This window comes from Vulpes lagopus, chromosome 11 (genome assembly GCF_018345385.1).
Source record: "Vulpes lagopus strain Blue_001 chromosome 11, ASM1834538v1, whole genome shotgun sequence".
Lineage (NCBI taxonomy): Eukaryota > Metazoa > Chordata > Mammalia > Carnivora > Canidae > Vulpes > Vulpes lagopus.
Genome location: NC_054834.1, coordinates 49,513,316 through 49,530,879, shown reverse-complemented (window position 1 = coordinate 49,530,879; position 17,564 = coordinate 49,513,316). Strand labels below are relative to the sequence as shown.

Here is a 17,564-nt window from a genome sequence, read left to right as displayed (position 1 = left end):
TCCCATCCTTGGACCGCAGCCCCCAGCAGGGCGTCCTCCATGTGGCGGCACCCCACCCCTACACCCTGGGGACGCGGAGGAGCCCTCCCTGGGAGCCAGGCCTGGGCGCCTGGGGACAGCGGGCCTCCTTCATGCAGGAAGAAACACTGTAGGCACGTGACGGATCGTGACCCGCGGCCTGTTCCTGACCGGACCCCAAAGCTGTGATTAAGGGCTTAGGAGGAAGGGATTACTGCAGAGGAGGGACCGAGGTCACAGGGCAGCCATCCTCCCGCCCCGAGCGCTTCCTCCTCGCGGGAGAGCCAAGCTGCTGGGGCTGCGGGTTGGGGGGGGGGGGGGCGGGCGGCTCGGCATCTGCACCCCACAGTCCTGGAAGAACCACCACGGAGTCAGGCGTCAGCCCGCCCGGAGGCCGTGGGGAGGACAGTGGCCGTGCTCCTGGGCCCGACAGCCACGGAGCGCCCGGGCTGCGCACGCCCATCCAGGCCGCGCTGACAGCGCAGCGAACTGCTGCCGGGCCCCGCCACCCCGAGCCACGCCAGTACTGGCCACGCTCGGGCCTGTCCCCGCCGCCCTGCGGCCACACCAGCCTCTGCGGCCTTCTGCAGTGCTGCTCGCCCGCCAGGCCCAGCTGCTCAGGGCAGCCAGCAGGGCCTGGTCCTCATGGCTCGGGCTGCCGGGAGCAGCCCGTCAGCATGTGGGTGCGACCAAGGGGAGGCCGTGGGGACATTGGGACGGGGCCCGAGGGCTCAGAAACAGGAGGCAAAGGCCGCCCAGGTGAGGCCGCAGGAGGGTGTAGGGCAGCAGCTGAGGGCCCCGAAGCCAGGGGAGCAGCCGGGCGGGGCACGGGCGGGCTGGGCGGCGGCTCCCCGAGGGCCACCCTGGCCGCTGGGCGGGGGCCCTGGGCTGGTAGCCTCGGAGCACACGGTCAAGGTTGGACTGGGTGGGGCTGGGGCCTATGGAGTGTGAGCAGCGGAGGAAATGGGCACGGTGCTCACACTTGGACCCGAACAGCCGGGCAGGGGACGGGCCGGCCCGGATGGTCCTCAGGGCCTCGGCCAGTGCGCTCAGGGTGGGGACAGCGGTCATGAGCGTCGGCACACCCTAAATACCATGGCCGGTCAGCAGCTGCAACCCCAAGGCCCACGTGCTCAGCAGGAGGTGGACGGGTTGGCAGCACTCGGGCAGGACCTGGAGCAGGGGTTCAGCATCCAGTGAGCAGGGACAGAAGGCTGCAGCAGCTGCTGGGGACGCGACTTGGCCGCGACTCAGCCCAGGGGCTCAGGGCCACTGCTGTCCTGGAGCAGAGTCACTGCGGTCGACGGTGGGTCACATCTGGTCACGTCTGTGACTTCGGGGAAATGAGCAGCGGGGGCGGAGGGTTGTACAGTGAGATGGGGGGACACAACCCCTCAGAGCAGGAAAACAAATTCTCGAGTAGATGATTGTTGTGGGAAGACACGAGCGACGCAGTCTCTGAAGAACGAAGAGAAGAGAGACCGGGAGGCTCCGAGCTCACACATGGCGTGGGGTGGCTCACAGGCCGACTCCCTGGGGCCGCTGGGCATCGCAGCCCCAGCACAAGTGGCCCTGGGACCCTACACGAGCGACGTGGGCCCAGAGCGTCCCGGGGCCTGCTCGGGGCTCAGCGCGTCTGCTCAGCTCCCCTGGGCTTCCCGGCGCTGCACACGCGGGGTCCCCTCTGGGGGCGAGGCTGCGCTGCTCCGACTCGCAGCCGGGCCCGGGACGGAGATCCACAGGCCGGGCAGCTCAGCCCGGAATCCCGAAGTTGGAGAACTTTAAAATAGCTCCACAGGGCGCTGTCAGTGGCCACTCCAGGAACTTGGGTTCCTCTTAAATCCTGTCACTTCCCCCCCTGCTTTCTCAAATTCTCCGACTTCCCCAGTCCTGCCTCTTTGTCGGGTGCCTTCTTGACGGAGACCTGCAGGCTGTTCGCAGAGAAGGCCAAGCCTGCCTGCGCGGGGACAGGCTCGAAGCCCCTGGGGCCACAGCACAGGCTGGGCCTGGAGGCTGCAGCCTGACGCCGCCGGTCTCCCGCTTCCAAGCTGGTGTCCTGTCGGCCAAGCGCCGTGACAGGAGGGGACAGCTGCCGCTCCCCACTTGAGCTATAAAAAGCCCCAGCACCCGAGTGAGCAGAGGACGCGCCGAGCGGATACACGGACCTTGCTGGACTCCCGGAGTGCGTGCGGCTGGACCACCATGCTCAGGTTGGCCTTGGCCCCCAGGCTGCTGCAGACGCCGCTGAGGGGCTGGGTGGTCCCCAGGGCACATGTCTCTGCTAAGCCGGCCAGGACACCCACGTCTCCCATGGTAAGAACCTCCACGGAGGGGTGCTGGCCGGAGCACGGGGAGTGGGCAGTCCTGCGTTGTTTTGCAGATGAGGTGGGTTTGGGGGCAGGACACGGGAGGCCAAGCTGATAAAGGGGAGGAGACTTGTATTCTCAGGCTCACAGATCCCGCAGGTGATCCTCAAGCTAGAAATCAGCCTCCACCCCGGGAAGGGGGAAGGGGGTCCTTGGGTCCATCGCCTGGAGGTCAGGCTCCCAAAGCAGCTAGCAGTCAACTGGGGATGCTGGTCTTTCTGTTCTCAGGCCCCCACTTGCCCTCTGGCCAACGGCAGAGCTTGAAGGGCACTCAGTGTACACTCCAGCTTCACCGCCCACGGGTGGGGAAAGTGGGCTGCTCCGAAGGCCCGCAAGAGCACAGGCGAAAACACAGCCTTCAGACTCCCTCGGGCTCCGGGAGAGCACACAACTACCTCTGTGTTAAGCAGCAATAAACTAAGTCTAGAAGGTCATCTGTTCAAGGTCATGTGGTGAGGCTAAGCTCAGAACCCGGCCTAAGGGCCTCGTTCTGGGCTCACGTTGCTTTGAAACCACTGGGAGGCAAAGTCAAGAGGAAGGACTGGTCTCCAACCTAGCGTCTGACTGCTTAAGGGAATGGGCAGGGATGATTGGGCCCAGCCTGTTTCAGGAAGAAACTTGAGTGAAGGCGTAGTGTAGTAGGTTCTTTGGAACCAGGCCCCGGGTGGGATGGCACACAGTGCAAGGAGTCCCGTCTCCTCAGTCCAGGCTTCTGAGCAGGACTGCCATTTAGGGAAAATGACCCTGCCCTTGTATGGCCGGAATCTGTCCCGCACAGCACCTGACATGTACATGTTTTGCCAGGTCAGGAGTTCAAGGTCGAGGCACACAAGGCCAGGCCCAGCAGGGTCTTGAGGGGGCGCTGAGGAGAGGGTCCTGCTGCATAGACAGAGGGCTGCCAGCCCAAGTCCACGCTGAGGACCAGTGTCCCCACTCACACACCAGATGTCAGGCTGGGCTGAGGGGTCCCACGGGAGCACAGGGGGTGGGGCAGGACGTCCCTAAGTGTGGACTGCCACTCTGGTTGCCAGGGGTCCACACTGTGGTGACCCAGGAATGTTGGTACTGGCCTGGTGGACTCACATGTGCTTTCCTCACCCAGGAGCAAGCCATTGGGCTATCCGTGATGTTCCTCAGCTTCCTGACCCCCGCGGGCTGGGTCCTGTTCCACCTGGAGAGCTACAAGACAGGCTCCACCAAATGAAGGCCCCGAAGCTCAGGATCCAGGCACTGGATGAAAGATCGCATTAAACCTTCCCTCCACCTAGTGTTCACTTGGTGATTCTTTCTATATGAGCATCCCCCCTCCCTGGATACCCTGGGCTGAGGGCCGGCTGGGTGGTAGTGGGTGGACGACTCTGTCGATCGCAGTGGACACATCTGTGCCCAGCTCTGCTCAGTGGCCGTACATGCAGAGACGCCCTTTTCCCAGGGTAGGAGAGGAAGGCCGAAGCCAGACCCCCACCAAGCTGTCTCCCATCTCCTGCTTTCTTATCTCTTGGGCCCAGGCTTGACCTGGGAGCTAAGACTAAGAAAGCAGAACCACAAATAGACAAAACAAAGGCGTTTATTACAGGAACATTCTTGAACAACAGCAGAGATGTTCACACAGGTAGATGGTGGAGATGAGCCTGAGTGGCGTCCCCACACACTTGAGGGCTACTCCTCGTTCCTCGGGGCGCACACTCTTGCCTGCCTCCTCCTCACTGGAGACCCGTGACCCCTCCCCTACTGAGAGCTACAGGACACCCCCACAAAGGAGGCTTCTCTCTGCAGGCGGGCCCCCCATGAGTGACGTCCTGATTTCATAGCAGGGAGAACAGTCCCCACTCCACAAACACAATCCCACCCTCTACTCCCTCAGGAACACAGGTCTTCCCAGCTGCCACAGACGGTGAGGCAGGGGCACTAGGTGAGAATGTCGTGGGCCTGGTGCTCCACCAGCATCTCCATGCTCCTCACGTCGGTGCACCAGAACTCCAGGCGGTCCTTCATCCCCTTGATCTGAGGCAAAGCAGGACCAGGGTGTTAGGATACTTGGGAATCACAGCTGCACCTCTCCAGCTAATTCTATGGTGCATCAGAGCTGGGGGAGTGGGCTGTGCAAGATGGGATTATCCCAGGTAGTTCTTATCGCAATGACATTTTAAAAAACCTGCATGAAAGAAAGCAGGCAAGAATAGAGGAAATCCACAGGATTAAATTTCCAGCAAATATGGACAAATGGACCTGAGCTCAAACCACAGAACTAGGAACATATTTGATCTGAGTACCAATTTTAAGATTAAAAGGCATCATCAGCACAGCCAACACTGTAATTAGGATAAGCTTTTAAACACAGGGTTCAAACCCAGGCTTGTATTAAATTAGGTTCTTTGAAAAACCCTTATTCCAAACAGCAGTAACAGATTCTCCAGAATCCCCCGTCAATACTGCTTTCTTCCTAAATGGCTTCCATCCAAGTGAAACCGAGACAAGCACAGAGAGCATACGAACCACCCACAGACATGAACTGTGTTACCTGCTGCAGATCCAGCACACGGGGCTGCACCCAGGTCATGTGAACCCGCTTATCCACCTCGTCAATGCTGCCTTTCACCAGCCCCACTGAGAGCGCCTTCATCACCAGCAACTCCACCTGCGCAGAGAGCGGCCGTGGGAGACAGCCCAAGGCCCCGCGTGTGGGGGGACATGACACCATGTCTTCTGTGGTCTGGGGCCTGGAGCAGTGCTCACAGGAGCCCCGATCCCTCTGGGCTTTCCCACTGACCCTCCTGAATCCAACAGCTGTACCTCGTTCACAGTGATTTTAGCACTTTTGGCAATTTCTTCAAACGTGAGTTGTCTGTGATTGGCAGGTCGTGTGAAAGTCATCTGAAAAATATTTTTTTGTTTGTTAATTAACTATTTTTCCAAATAAAAACTGTCAGCTGACTCATAAGGATGCTTCTGATAATACACGTTCTGAAAATACAGCTATTACTATCGCATACGCTAAACTCTTCCTTAACTGTAGTAGCCGTGGGTCTTATTAGGAGCGAGGTTTCCATGCTTAGATGACACAGTGAACTGAACTCCACAGCCACTGTCGGCAACGGTCAGTATTCATGCCCTGAGCAAGTGCTTGAGCTGGGGACAGTGTGCTGGCCCAGACCCACAAGGCTGCTTTCCTTAAGAAACTTACACTCTACAGGGAAAGAGAGACGAGCATGTTGATGAAGACTGGAGCATACAACGAGGCGGCAGCTACTCTAGCTCAGTCATCATCGAAGATGAGACCCACATACATACAAACTTAAAAATGCAAATGGTGACAGAAAAAAAGGGAAGGTGATGGAGAGGGGGTGCAGCCTAGAGAGTGTGCAGGACCCCGAGGGCTCATCTGCAGGGTCTGAAATCAGAGTAGTTCCTGCAGCTTGCTTACCTCCATGAGGCACAACAATTGGATTTTCCTCAGCAGCTGGGCCTCGTTGGCTGCCAAATCAGGCTGAAAAGGAGAAAGACATCACTTACCTAACCTGGGCTTTGAAATTCTTTCTACAGCAGATCGAACGAAAACACCATATACTGCAGGGTCCTGGAGGCTCACTTTTCTCAGGACATCACTAACTGGTGCATCCCTGAAAAACTGTGCTCCTGCATAAGCCATTTACAAGGTAAGATTTACACTAATGCCAGGGACACCAGGGGCCAGGACCCAGGTGCAGGCCTTTCAAGGAGACTTGTGGGTCATGGGTTACTGATGGGCAGAGACAAAAAGGATGAGTTCCCTGATTCAATCATCTAGGAACTCACACCCCAACACAGGCAGAGCTCCTGGGGCCATTTCTGCCACAGAGACAAGGCAGGAAAAGTTCTTCAGAAAGAGCCCACTCCCCTGAAATGGGCCCTTGCTGCTTCGATAGCGCTGGCAACACACCCCTGAAGTTCTTTTTCCTTAGGTTTCTATAGCCAGACAGCTTGTTTGCCAGGCGGCACATTTGCTTCTTTCAGAGATCAACACACGCTACAGCTGGGGTTGGATGGATTTGCTCTCTGCCTCTTCACAGCCCATTCACATCTACTCAGCTCCATTATGTGTCATTTCTATTAGCTTATTTTAAATTTTAAAAAATTGAAGTTTCAGAAAAGTATAAAAAACAGTAATACAACCATAATCCCTATCACTATGAACAATTTAGTAATATTTGCTTCTAATAATTTCATTAAAAAAATAAGCTTAACTATGAAAGCTCAGGTCCTCATTCAATATCTCTTCTCCCTAATTCACACCTCCCAATGGCTCTTCTCCTGGCTTGCTGGCCTCTCCCCTGCCCACCCCATTCCCTCTATACTGACCACTCCCTTCCTGCAGGACTGTCCTGCCGTCCCACACCCCACACCCGAGGCTCTCCCCAGCTCTCATCACTCAGTCACTTTAGCCTCACAGACTGTTTCAGTTCAGCAACATGTGAAAGGCTTCCCTTTCCTCTGCTGTATATACTCTTCTCATATTCTTCACTTGGCTAAACTCTATTCATGCCTAAGATCAGACAAAGGGCATTACTTCTTTTGGGTAGTTTTCTGTGACACCCCTGTCACCCAGATGACGCTCCCCCATCACACTGTTCACTACCACAATAACTAAGTATCGTAACCAGCCCCTTAACCCTCTGCTCTGAGAGTAGGACAGGCCTGTCTTAATCTGTCTTCCCAGTGCCTGGTGTGTAGCAGGCAAGTGTACAGAAAACGTCTGTGGAATAAATGTACAGGCGCAGGATGAACAAGAGCCAGGAGTGTGGCAGGAGCGCTCAGTTGTCCTTCCTGACTGACCTGCTGGCCCCAGGCAGTCTTCAGTGTCTGGAATCTCTCTACGTTACCACTGTTAAAGGCATACAGGGTGTCAATCAGCCACTGCCGGTCGGTGCTCCTCAGTGATTCCAGCACGGGGTGCATGAGCTGCGAGGATGAGATGGTTAGCTGGCAAAAAAAAACCACATTAGTCTCCCCCTTGTTAAGAAATCTGTGCCCAGGGTCCACTTACAAGTTCTCCAAAGTTAAAAACGCCCTCGCCAAGAAGTCCTGCTAGTCCCAGTGTGAAAGCTCTCTCCTGCTGTTCAGACACTACGGCAAAAACAGAGCTCCAGTGACATATCCCAGTTATGAGCATCAGTCCTGTTTGGCTTTAAAAATCTCATAAAAAAGTAAAGAAACCATTCCCTGCAATGGTTATTTCACAAAGCCTTTGAGAATTGTTTTATAAAAAAAAAAAAAAAAAAGAAAAGAAAATTGTTTTATCTCTTTTGGGTTTTTTTTTGAGAGGTGGGGAGGGGGAGAGGTCGAGAATCTGAAGCAGGCTCCATGCCTAGCACAGAGCTCCGACACGGGGCTCAATCTCAGGGCGTCCAAGATCGTGACTGGAGTTGAAACCCAGAACCGGTTGCTTAGTGACTAAGCCACCCAGGCGTCCCACTAGTCATCTTTAAAAAAAGTACTGAACTACCTTAAATTATACCTGGAACCATATATACGGGTTTTATGGGAAAGACGTTCATTTACTCATCTTTACCTAAATTGGTGAATCTATTTATATTTTCAGCTACTCTACTTCCTGGAAGCAATACCTTGTTTCTCTTAAAATCACCTCATCTAGCCTCTTTTTGGACTAGAGTGAACCTACTTCTGTTCCTACACAACAATTCCCCTCGCCTGACTGCAGTACTTGCTTTTTCCAGTATGTTTTTCTGGAGTTGCTGGAATTAAAACTGCATTAACATTTTTACGGGATGCTGGCCTCCACAGCTTCAACAAGTGTACTGCAAGAAACATCTAAAATGGACTCACATTTCTTTTCTAAACGTACTCCTTGCACTTTTCCTAAAACTCATTGTTCACTTTTCTTTCCATTCCTCAAAACCTTGAAAAGGTTTTTGTTTTTTTTGTTTTTTTTTTTAAATTTTTTTTTTTTTTTAATTTATGATAGAGAGAGAGAGAGAGAGAGAGAGATTGAGAGAGACGGGCAGAGACACAGGCAGAGGGAGAAGCAGGCTCCATGCACCGGGAGCCAGACGTGGGATTCGATCCCGGGTCTCCAGGATCGCGTCCTGGGCCAAAGGGAGGCGCCAAACCGCTGCGCCACCCAGGGATCCCTTGAAAAGGTTTTTGTAAGGAATCTCCCTGGGTCTTTTCAGTTTCCAGAACCAAGTTCTCAGGTACAGGGCTTCACCACACCCTTCATGAGCTGGGGCCAAGGCGTCGACATGGCTGGCTTCTCACCAAGGCCTCTGGTTCAGAGAACAGGGGAGATGGAGAAGGAACAGGGAAGGGCTATAGGGCACAGCCTCGTTTTCACCTGAGCTAAATGCTGAAGGCAGACTCACATAGAAACTAATGCTTGCATGGCTCTTTCCACCCTCTCACCACTTGGGCTTTCTTCAGTGGATGGATGGATACACCAGAGTAATTTCCCAGCCCAGACCTGCTACTACGCCTCAAGAACACACTCCTTCGACATGGACTTTAATGGCTCCATGTTACCTGGCAGATCCTTGATATCGACGCAGCCCAGAAACCGCAGAGCATCTTTGTAGTAGGATGCATGGTTTCCGATTGTTTGATAGTATTTACTGGAGAGGTCGTAGAAACGACTGTGAACCGAGGTCACACCAGGGAGGTTGTTGAGCATCTCTTCAACATCTTCAATTGTTTCCTAAATGCAGGAAGCAAAATCGCCTTTTTTTAACTTAAAACATTTTTTTTAAAGATTTATTTGAGAGAGCGTGAATGTACACAAGCAGGGGAAGCGGCAGAGAAAAAGGGAGAAGCAGGCTCCCCACTGAGCAGGGAGCCTGATGCGGGACTTGATCCCAGGACTCTGGGATCATGACCTGAGCCGAGGGAGGGCAGATGTTCAATCCACTGAACCACTCAGGCGGCCCTGACTTAAAACATTTTTAAGGAAACAGACAGACAAGACAATGTTAAAATAGAGAGCTTCAGTTCATCCAAGACAGAAGAAAGAAAAGCTACAGACTGGGAAAGGACATTTTTCACGTAACTCACAAGGGGGTACAACTAAAGCTATATAAAGAATTCTTACTAATCAACAGAAGGAAAGTAACACAGTAAAATGGATAAAAGAAAAAGTATTCACAGGCAATTTACAGAAGTGGAGACATGAATGGAGCGGTCAATAAACCCCAATGAGGGGATCCCTGGGTGGCGCAGCGGTTTGGCGCCTGCCTTTGGCCCAGGGCGCGATCCTGGAGACCTGGGATCGAATCCCACATCAGGCTCCCGGTGCATGGAGCCTGCTTCTCCCTCCACCTGTGTCTCTGCCTCTCTCTCTCTCTCTATGACTATCATAAATAAAAAAAAAAAAAAAAAAAAAAAAAATTAAAAAAAAAAATAAACCCCAATGAGATGGCATTTCATCTTCACCAGACTGGCAAAAATTAAATAGTCTGAAAATACCAAGTATTGATGATACGGAGCTTTGGAAGTGCTTGTACGGTGCCAGGGAAGTGTGAGCCATCTTGGAGAAAGGTCTGACCCCATCTGGTAAAGGCAGAGGGGCACACACCAGGCACGTGCCTTGGTGAGATTGTGCCCACATACACGAGGAAGCAGCCATAGAAATGCCGAGATAAATAACAGCACTGTTCATAACACTCTGAACACTCTGAATCCCTTTAATAGAGAACTGATACATACACTGTGAAAGTCACAGTGAAATATGAAGGGCCAGTAAGAACGAATGGGTCACAGGTACCAACACGATGATTCTCAAATCTCACACTGAGCCCGTTAACTTAAAACAACACTAAACCTCACTTAGACGTAACACATCCCTGTCTAGTGAGCATCAGGACACGCGCAGAGAGCGCTGCTGGAGCAGGAATGTGCTGTGAGGGCCCAGCAGCTCCGACTGTGCAGTGCTGTGTCATTCCTATGCTGGGTGGGGATTCCTTCTAGTATTCTGTGGTTTTCGAGAGGTGTTAAGTATTTCAAAGCAAAATATAATAAGTATGTATGCAGGGTAGAACTGGGAAGCAACAAAAAATAAGAAGTGTGACTTCAGGGCAATGAGAACATGAATGGTTACCCCAATATTTTCTTAACACAAACCCAAACAACATAAACACACATGTAGTCTCTGGTTCAGTAAGGTAGACTGACCACACAAGTTGGTTTTACTGCCACTGATATCCACCATCTGTCCCCAAATTACACTAAAGCAAAAATAAGGACAGGAAATTTCAGCAAAGATTAGGAGGCAGAGAGAGAGGAGCAGCAGCCTGTGACCTGTTGCACTGAGTGAGCTGACCCTGGTCAGCGAGGGCCCATGCGAACAGTCTGAGGCTGTCTGGACCCCTCCTGCTGATGGACGTGCTGTGCTCACCCAGGGCAGTCCCCTTATGTTAAATGGTAACAAGACTCATATCAGCAACTGACTCTCAATGGTTTTGGAAAAAAAAAAAAAAAAACACCACAAGCACACACAGAGAATGATGGGGCAATGAGAGTGTGAGGGAGGTAAATGAGAGTTCTTTGTGCTGTTTCCAACTTTTCTATAATGTAAAGTCACCTTAAAAGTTAAAATAGAAAAAATGAGATTTTCCCCCATGACTCCATAAACAACTTTTTAAACTAAAGATAAGCCTGTATTATGGTAACATTACCTTTGTAACCTGTAGGTCCCCGATGTTTAATTTTAGAGCTCCAATTGCAGTTTTACACAGGATCACTGCCTCATCGCTACTTTTCACCTACAGACATCAGAAACAAGGGAACCTGAGAAGTGTGGGCAGGAAACTAACAAAACATCTGCATATGGCTTCACTTACATGACTAGAAACAAATTGGTCTCTAAAGTGTGTGTAGCAAACGTAAACACAAACTGTAAGTCACGCATATTCTAAAGATTTGACTCAGACTTCACATTTACCTTTTCGCGAGTCTTTTCCAGAAAAGTAAGAGCCACGTTAGGATCTAGAAAAGGCAGAAGAACAATGTCAAAAAAAGCACAGTGTCTTTTAAAAAAGACAGTGTCTCCTTAGAGATCGGTTCCTACCAATCACAACACTTAGGTAAGATAATCTTTAGGTTAGAACATACAATACAATAAAAAGGTAACTTAGAGTCTGATAATTTCTTTTTTTTTTTTATTCATTTATTCATGAGAAAGAGAGAGAGAGGGAGGCAGATACACAGGCAGAGGGAGAAGCAGGCTCCATGCAGGGAGCCCGACGTGGGGCTCGATCCCGGGTCTCCAAGATCATGTCCTGGGTCGATGGCAGAGCTAAATCGCTGAGCCAACCAGGCTGCCCGAGGCTGTTATTTTTTATCAAAATGTAAAAGTTTATTTAACTTATATTTTGAAATCATGTTAATTACCATTTGTATCTGCTTCTTTATGAAACAAAGTGAGACTCACCAGTCATCTGTCTAACTACATGAAGAATAATTTCTACCAGGGACAGAGGATTCACCCTGAAATAAAAATCACCAGGCTTTGAGTGTCATTAAGTATCAATATTCAAAGTTCATGTTCAAAGTAAAAAACTGACAAAGGTGTTTTACCTGTGTTCAAATTCACTGATGAAGTTTTCATAAAGCTGTGGAACCAAAACACGTACAGTGATTACAGGATGTCTTTCATTCTACAAAGTTGAACGTGACTGCAATGCCTGCCACACAGCAGGCACCACAGAAATGTTTGTGAAATGACAGGGGACCCATATTTAGATGTATTAATCACCAATGTATTATGAAAGAAGCTATGATTTTTTTTTTCTGGAAATTAGATCCCTGACCTGTAACAATCTCCTAAAGACCAATTCCTACATTCTTTCTCCAAAATACTTTCAGTAAAAGAGACTATCAATTTGAAAGATTCACTAACCTTCATATTTTAGAAGGTTGCAGCCTATGTTACCAAATTTATTAGCTATTCTGCAAACACTCGAGTACTTATACAGACTCTTTGCTAGGTACTACAGACACAGAATGTGTAAAATAAAAGCTGGGCTTTCAAGGATTCCTGGCCCAGGAGAGCAGACTTGTGAACAAATAAATGACAATACTGTGAGTTTACAAACAAGGGAAAAAACCCACATGGGTCAATCAGCCAAAAGGAGAGGTTCCAAAGAAGGTGATTCCAGAAATGGTGATAACTGAGTTTTAAGGAAGGAAGAGCAGTTAGAGACCTGGACAAATTTGGTATGGGAGAGGAGGTATGGCATTGGGAGAAAATTCTGGATGGGAATAAACATGTGCAAAAGCACTGAAGCAAACAAACGCTGCAGTTTCAGGAGCACTTTGAAGGACACAGACAGTGGGAGGCACTGGGGCCCCCGTCTTTGCCCCAAAGGCAAGCCTGAACCCATGGAAACTCCTGACCTCACTCCTACCTGATAAGCATGACTGGGGGTGGGGAGGGGAGGGAGGGAAGAGTGAAGGACAGAGACCAGCTGAGGCCACTAGTCAAGACAGGAGATGAGGGAGCAACAACAGGGTCTGAGAGATTTGCTGCTCGCTGGAAAGGGGAGCTGACAGTGAACTCTGAGCTTGTCAAGTAACTGGGCAGAGTGGAAGGAGGGAGCCTCGAGATAAGGTCTACTCGGATAAGGAGAGTCTGCAATTCCTCTGGGATAGGAAGACAGAAAGATGGAAATGTCCCTGTGAAAGAAAATGTGGTATATATGCACACAGAGTGTGGAATATTATTCAGTCATAAAAAGAAGGAAACCCTGCCATTTTTGGACAACATGGATGAAACTGGAGGGAGTTTTGCTTAGTGAAATAAGCTAAGACAATGAAAGACAAGTACTGTGTCACTCACTACTACGTGAAACCTAAAAACTGAACTCACAGATACAGAGAGCAGATTGGTGGTGGCCAGAGGCAGGGGCTGGGAGTGGGGTGCAAGAAACGGGTGAAGGTGGTCAAAAGGTACAAACGTCCAGTCATAAAATGATTAAATCTTGGACATATAACGTACAGCACAGTGACTACAGTTAATAATACTGTCTGTATATTTGAAAGTTACTAAGGCAGTAGATCATAAAAGCTGTCATCATGAGAAGAAAAAAAAAAGTATAATTATGTGAGGCGGATGTTAACTAGACTTACTGTGACCATTCTGCATATATACATGTACTGAATCATTACACTGCACACCTTAAACTAACACTGTTACACGTCAGTTATTTCTCAATAAAACTGGGGAGGGGGGGAATGTCCCCCCAGGAGCCGCTTTGTTATTTAAATTTGGCACCCAGGACAGCCTGAGTGGCCCAGCGGTTTAGCCCCGCCCCGCCTTCCACCCTGGGTGTGATTCCTGGAGACCCAGGATCAAGTCCCACGTCAGGCTCCCTGCATGGAGCCTGCTCCTCCCTCTGCCTGTGTCTCTGCCTTTCTCGCTCTGTGCGTCTCATGAATAAATAAAATCTTTTTAAAATAAATAAATAAATTTGGGGATCCCCAGGTGGCACAGCGCTTTAGCGCCTGCCTTTGGCCCAGGGCGCGATCCTGGAGACCCGGGATCGAACCCCACGTCGGGCTCCCGGTGCATGGAGGCTGCTTCTCCCTCTGCCTATGTCTCTGCCTCTCTCTGTGACTATCATTAAATAAATAAATGAATGGATGAATGAATGAATGAATAAATAAAGCACCCAGAAAGAGCCATCTAAATAAAATGGCTTTTTCACTACCAAAAACTATTTCAAAGATATCTTCTTCATCAAGAAGATATTTTCAAAAAAAAAAAAAAAGATATTTTCAACTTTTCTGATACCCGCTATCATTTATGGAATTACCTAAGCAAAAACCTCTCTAAAGAAAAAGGAAACTGAAAATTACTACTGGTGACTGCAGATTCATGAACACTATATATATATCTACAAGTCCTGTGGGCTGAGTCCCTACAATTTTTAAAGGTTTGCTTGTCCACTGAAACAGTAAACTCTAGCCTGCCGACCTAAATAAGTGTTATGTTACCTGTGGGTTGAAGGAATATTTTGCTCTGTGTAGAAAATGATTTAAAGACAAGGAAGCAAAGAACAGAGATGAATAATCATGGATTATTTCATCACTGGAATATAAAACTTCAAGGAACAAATATTAAGACAGACCCAACTTGTCATTTTTTTCCACATAATCCAGAAAACAGAATGCCCAGTCAAATTTTTAGGTTTGCAGATGAATACAAGTTCCTCTGAAGTAGTGACATGTTGCGGGTATAAAACACAAGGAGGTCTTAGGGCACCAGGCGGTGGGGTAAGAAGGTGCTAAGTAAGCTTCACTAGGGGCTTGTATAAAGTAATGTATCCGGGGTGAATACCTCAAGCTATCAATAACTAGTTTTTGGTTCCAATGTAGGCATAAATCTCTGATTCATTAAGCATCTGAGAGAAAGGCATCAAAGAGTAAGATGTCAGGAAAGATTTCAAAGAGGAAGCTACCACTGAACAAACTGGTGGGGGTTTGTGAGGGAGTGTGGGGAAAGCTGGGGCAGAGAACTTTATTTTTCCCTGTTGATAAAACTCTAAAAGGGCTCTGCCTTCCACAATACCCAAGACAAAGCATTTGGGCAAGCAGGCGGAATCAGAGAGGGAAGGAAGAGCAGCAATGACGGCTATCTGTAAGAGTCTGATGGTTATCCTCCACTGTAGTTTACCTGCCCCCACCCCCCGACTTTGCACTTTTAGTTTCTGAATAACAGTTTCCAAAAACAGTACTGAAAAAAACAGTTTATGAACAATAAGATATAAGGCTATCTTATCCCATCCTGTAAGATGGCATTTTAGGCATGGATTTTAAAAACAGCCAGACTGTGAAGTCTCTTCTACCACCTGTTAGCTGTGATCTCTGGCAAGTTACTCAATGTCTTGGTGTTAAGTTCTACACCGAATAAATAGGATGACAGTAATGCTTATCTCCCAATCTTGTAAGTAGTAAATAAGTAAAGCCCTTAGAACGGTACCTGACTTCAAGTGACTGCTGAGTGGGTATAGTGTATTAATATAAAGCCCACCTCTTATTTTTAAAAGTCTTTTAGCAAATTTATATCTGACCTGGCATGGCAAATCATTTACCTTAATGAGGCCATCTCCTTGGGCAAAGCATGGGTCCTGCACAAAATCAAGCACCTGGAGTGTCAGTTGATGCCACAATCTGAAAAACATAAGGCCCTTCAGAGATAAACTAATATTGAGTCACAGGCCCCTCCAGCGTGGTGGTTCTATCAAACAACAAACAGTAGCCAGTTTCTACCGTGTAACAGGAAGAAAGCTAAACCTGAGCTCTTTTCCTGGCTCTGCTATGCAACAGTATGTTAGGCCGGAGAACATCATCTTAGATTCTCTCTAGTTACTCTGAGGTTTGACTGAAAACACGAATTTGGAATCACCCCTAAGTTGAAATGTAGGCTCTTCTAAACAGCCGACTATCTGGAGCTTAAAGTGAGCTTGTTTCCTTCCCTGTAAATGGGATGAATGAAGAATTAGGTGGGCAAACGAATAAACCCTCTAGAAAAATGACCGTACATATGAAACCAAAGTCTAATTTTTAAGAATGCAAATAAAATGCTTTGAAGAATACAAAATGCAGTTATTGCCAAACACTAAGAATCTCCTCTCAAAAAACACTAAGAGCCGAAGGCTGCCGAACATCCTCCAAACATGTATTCACCCTCCGCGTACAAGGCACCAGGCTCAAGGCCAGCGTTAGCAGGGGAGTCGCCATAGGAGGTGCCCTTTCCCACGCCACAAGGCTAGCGGGTTCTTCTCTCCACTCAAGGCCGGGCTGGTGCGTGGCTGTGCGAGGCGACGGTAATTTGTCGCAAAACTCATCCTGCTTCCAAGCCCAAACTCCGGGATCTTCCAGCGGCGTGAAGCCCCACGTGAAATGCAATGGAAAGGAGGGGCCCTGGGAGAGCGGCGCCGGGGCTGAAGCCCGAGGAGTGACCGGACACAAGCAACAGGGGAACCAACAGCCGCACCGCGCTCCGGCTTATGGGCTCCGGAGACAGGCTGCGACACCAGGACCCTCCAGTCACAACGACGGGAACCGAGAGCGAGCGTCCCTGAGAGCCCCGAACCCTCCCGGAGAGAGCCGAAGGGGGGTTCAGGTCCCGGCCCCTCGCGCAGGGGCCCAGCGCACCCGACACCCCCGAACTCGGCCTCCGGTCTGTCCTCCGTCCCCGCGGACCTAGACCCCCGCCCCCTCAGCGCCCCTCCTCAGCCTAGCCTAGCCCCCAGCCCCCCCAGCGCCCCTCCCCGCGCCCCTCCCCGGCCTCACCCCCGCCCCCTCAGCGCCCCTCCCCGGCCTAGTCCCCCGCCCCCCCAGCGCCCATCCCCGACCTAGCCCCCCCCCAGCGCCCCTCCCGGGAGCCTAGCCCCCCGCCCCCCAAGCGCCCCTCCCCGCGCCCCTCCCCGGCCTCACCCCCGCCCCCTCAGCGCCCCTCCCCGGCCTAGCCTAGCCCCCCGCACCCCCAGCGCCCCTCCCCGCGGGCCCAGCCCCCCGCCCCCTCTCAGCACGCGGGGCCGAGCCCCCCGGCCTGTCACGGCCGCCCCCGTCCGCCTCGCCCTCCGTCCCGGGACGCGGGGCCCCGGCTGGGCGCTCACTTCTTCGTGTAGAGCTCCTCCAGGCGGTGCCACACGGCGGCCTGGCCGGGCCCGGAGCTCTGGCTCTGCTGCAGGAAGCCCGGTACGTCCTTCATGACGGCGGGAAGGCCCGGGGAGCGGCACCGCGGAGGCGTCAGCACCACGGGGAGGGCCGCCGGAAATGCTCGCTCACTTCCGGCGTCGCGCGGCGCGGGGCAGGCCGGGAGCTCCCCGGCGTCCGGCGGCGCCCCCTGGTTGTCGGGGTGACCGCGCGCGGCCTCGCAGGGAATTCCGGGCGCGGTTGGCCCGGTTTCCCGCGCGCCGGCCGAGCGGTTCGGCGGTTCGAGAGCCTCGGGCCGCCCGGCCCTCGCCCAGCGTGGTAGCCGACGTTCTCCCTCCGTGGGGGCCTCGGTAGGACTGGCTTCCGCGGAGCGTCGCGAGGACCGCCGAAGATGTGATGCCGGGCGGGAGTCCGCCGAGCGTGCGCCTTCCCCGCCCGGCGGAAACGGACGGGGAGCGGGGAGAGACACGCAGGCTCCTGCTCTGGTCTCCGGGGCGAGAGGCGGGAGCCCGACCGGCTAGGAAGACACCCTCG

General features: G+C 51.4%; 1 protein-coding gene and 1 long non-coding RNA gene across 2 annotated transcripts; one reads left to right on the top strand and one right to left on the bottom strand.

Moving 5' to 3' along the window:
- The first annotated feature begins 875 nt into the window (after positions 1-875).
- On the top strand, positions 876-3,652 carry LOC121501457. The gene is made up of 2 exons (XR_005990611.1): positions 876-2,331; positions 3,487-3,652. It is a non-coding gene; the product is annotated as an uncharacterized LOC121501457 (long non-coding RNA).
- Positions 3,653-3,933: 281 nt separating this feature from the next.
- PSMD13 (proteasome 26S subunit, non-ATPase 13) lies at positions 3,934-17,123 on the bottom strand. The gene is made up of 13 exons (XM_041773488.1): positions 16,991-17,123; positions 15,461-15,539; positions 11,946-11,980; positions 11,800-11,855; positions 11,311-11,354; positions 11,045-11,131; positions 8,901-9,072; positions 7,408-7,487; positions 7,197-7,322; positions 5,809-5,871; positions 5,178-5,258; positions 4,906-5,022; positions 3,934-4,388 (listed from the first exon to the last, which is right to left on the bottom strand). Exons 1-13 carry the CDS (start codon positions 17,083-17,085, stop codon positions 4,293-4,295), a joined length of 1,131 nt encoding a protein of 376 aa, XP_041629422.1. The 5' UTR covers positions 17,086-17,123; the 3' UTR covers positions 3,934-4,292.
- Between the last annotated feature and the right edge of the window lie 441 nt (positions 17,124-17,564).

What these genes read in the sequence shown, in the direction of transcription:
- PSMD13 (XM_041773488.1), bottom strand. Translation starts at nt 17,085, where the DNA reads ATGAAGGACGTACCGGGCTTCCTGCAGCAGAGCCAGAGCTCCGGGCCC. An exon ending in AATTGTTGTGCCTCATGGAG is followed by an intron (nt 5,259 to 5,808) that starts GTAAGCAAGCTG and finishes AATATTTTTCAG; the next exon opens with ATGACTTTCACACGACCTGC. An exon ending in CTAAAATCACTGTGAACGAG is followed by an intron (nt 5,023 to 5,177) that starts GTACAGCTGTTG and finishes CTCTCTGCGCAG; the next exon opens with GTGGAGTTGCTGGTGATGAA.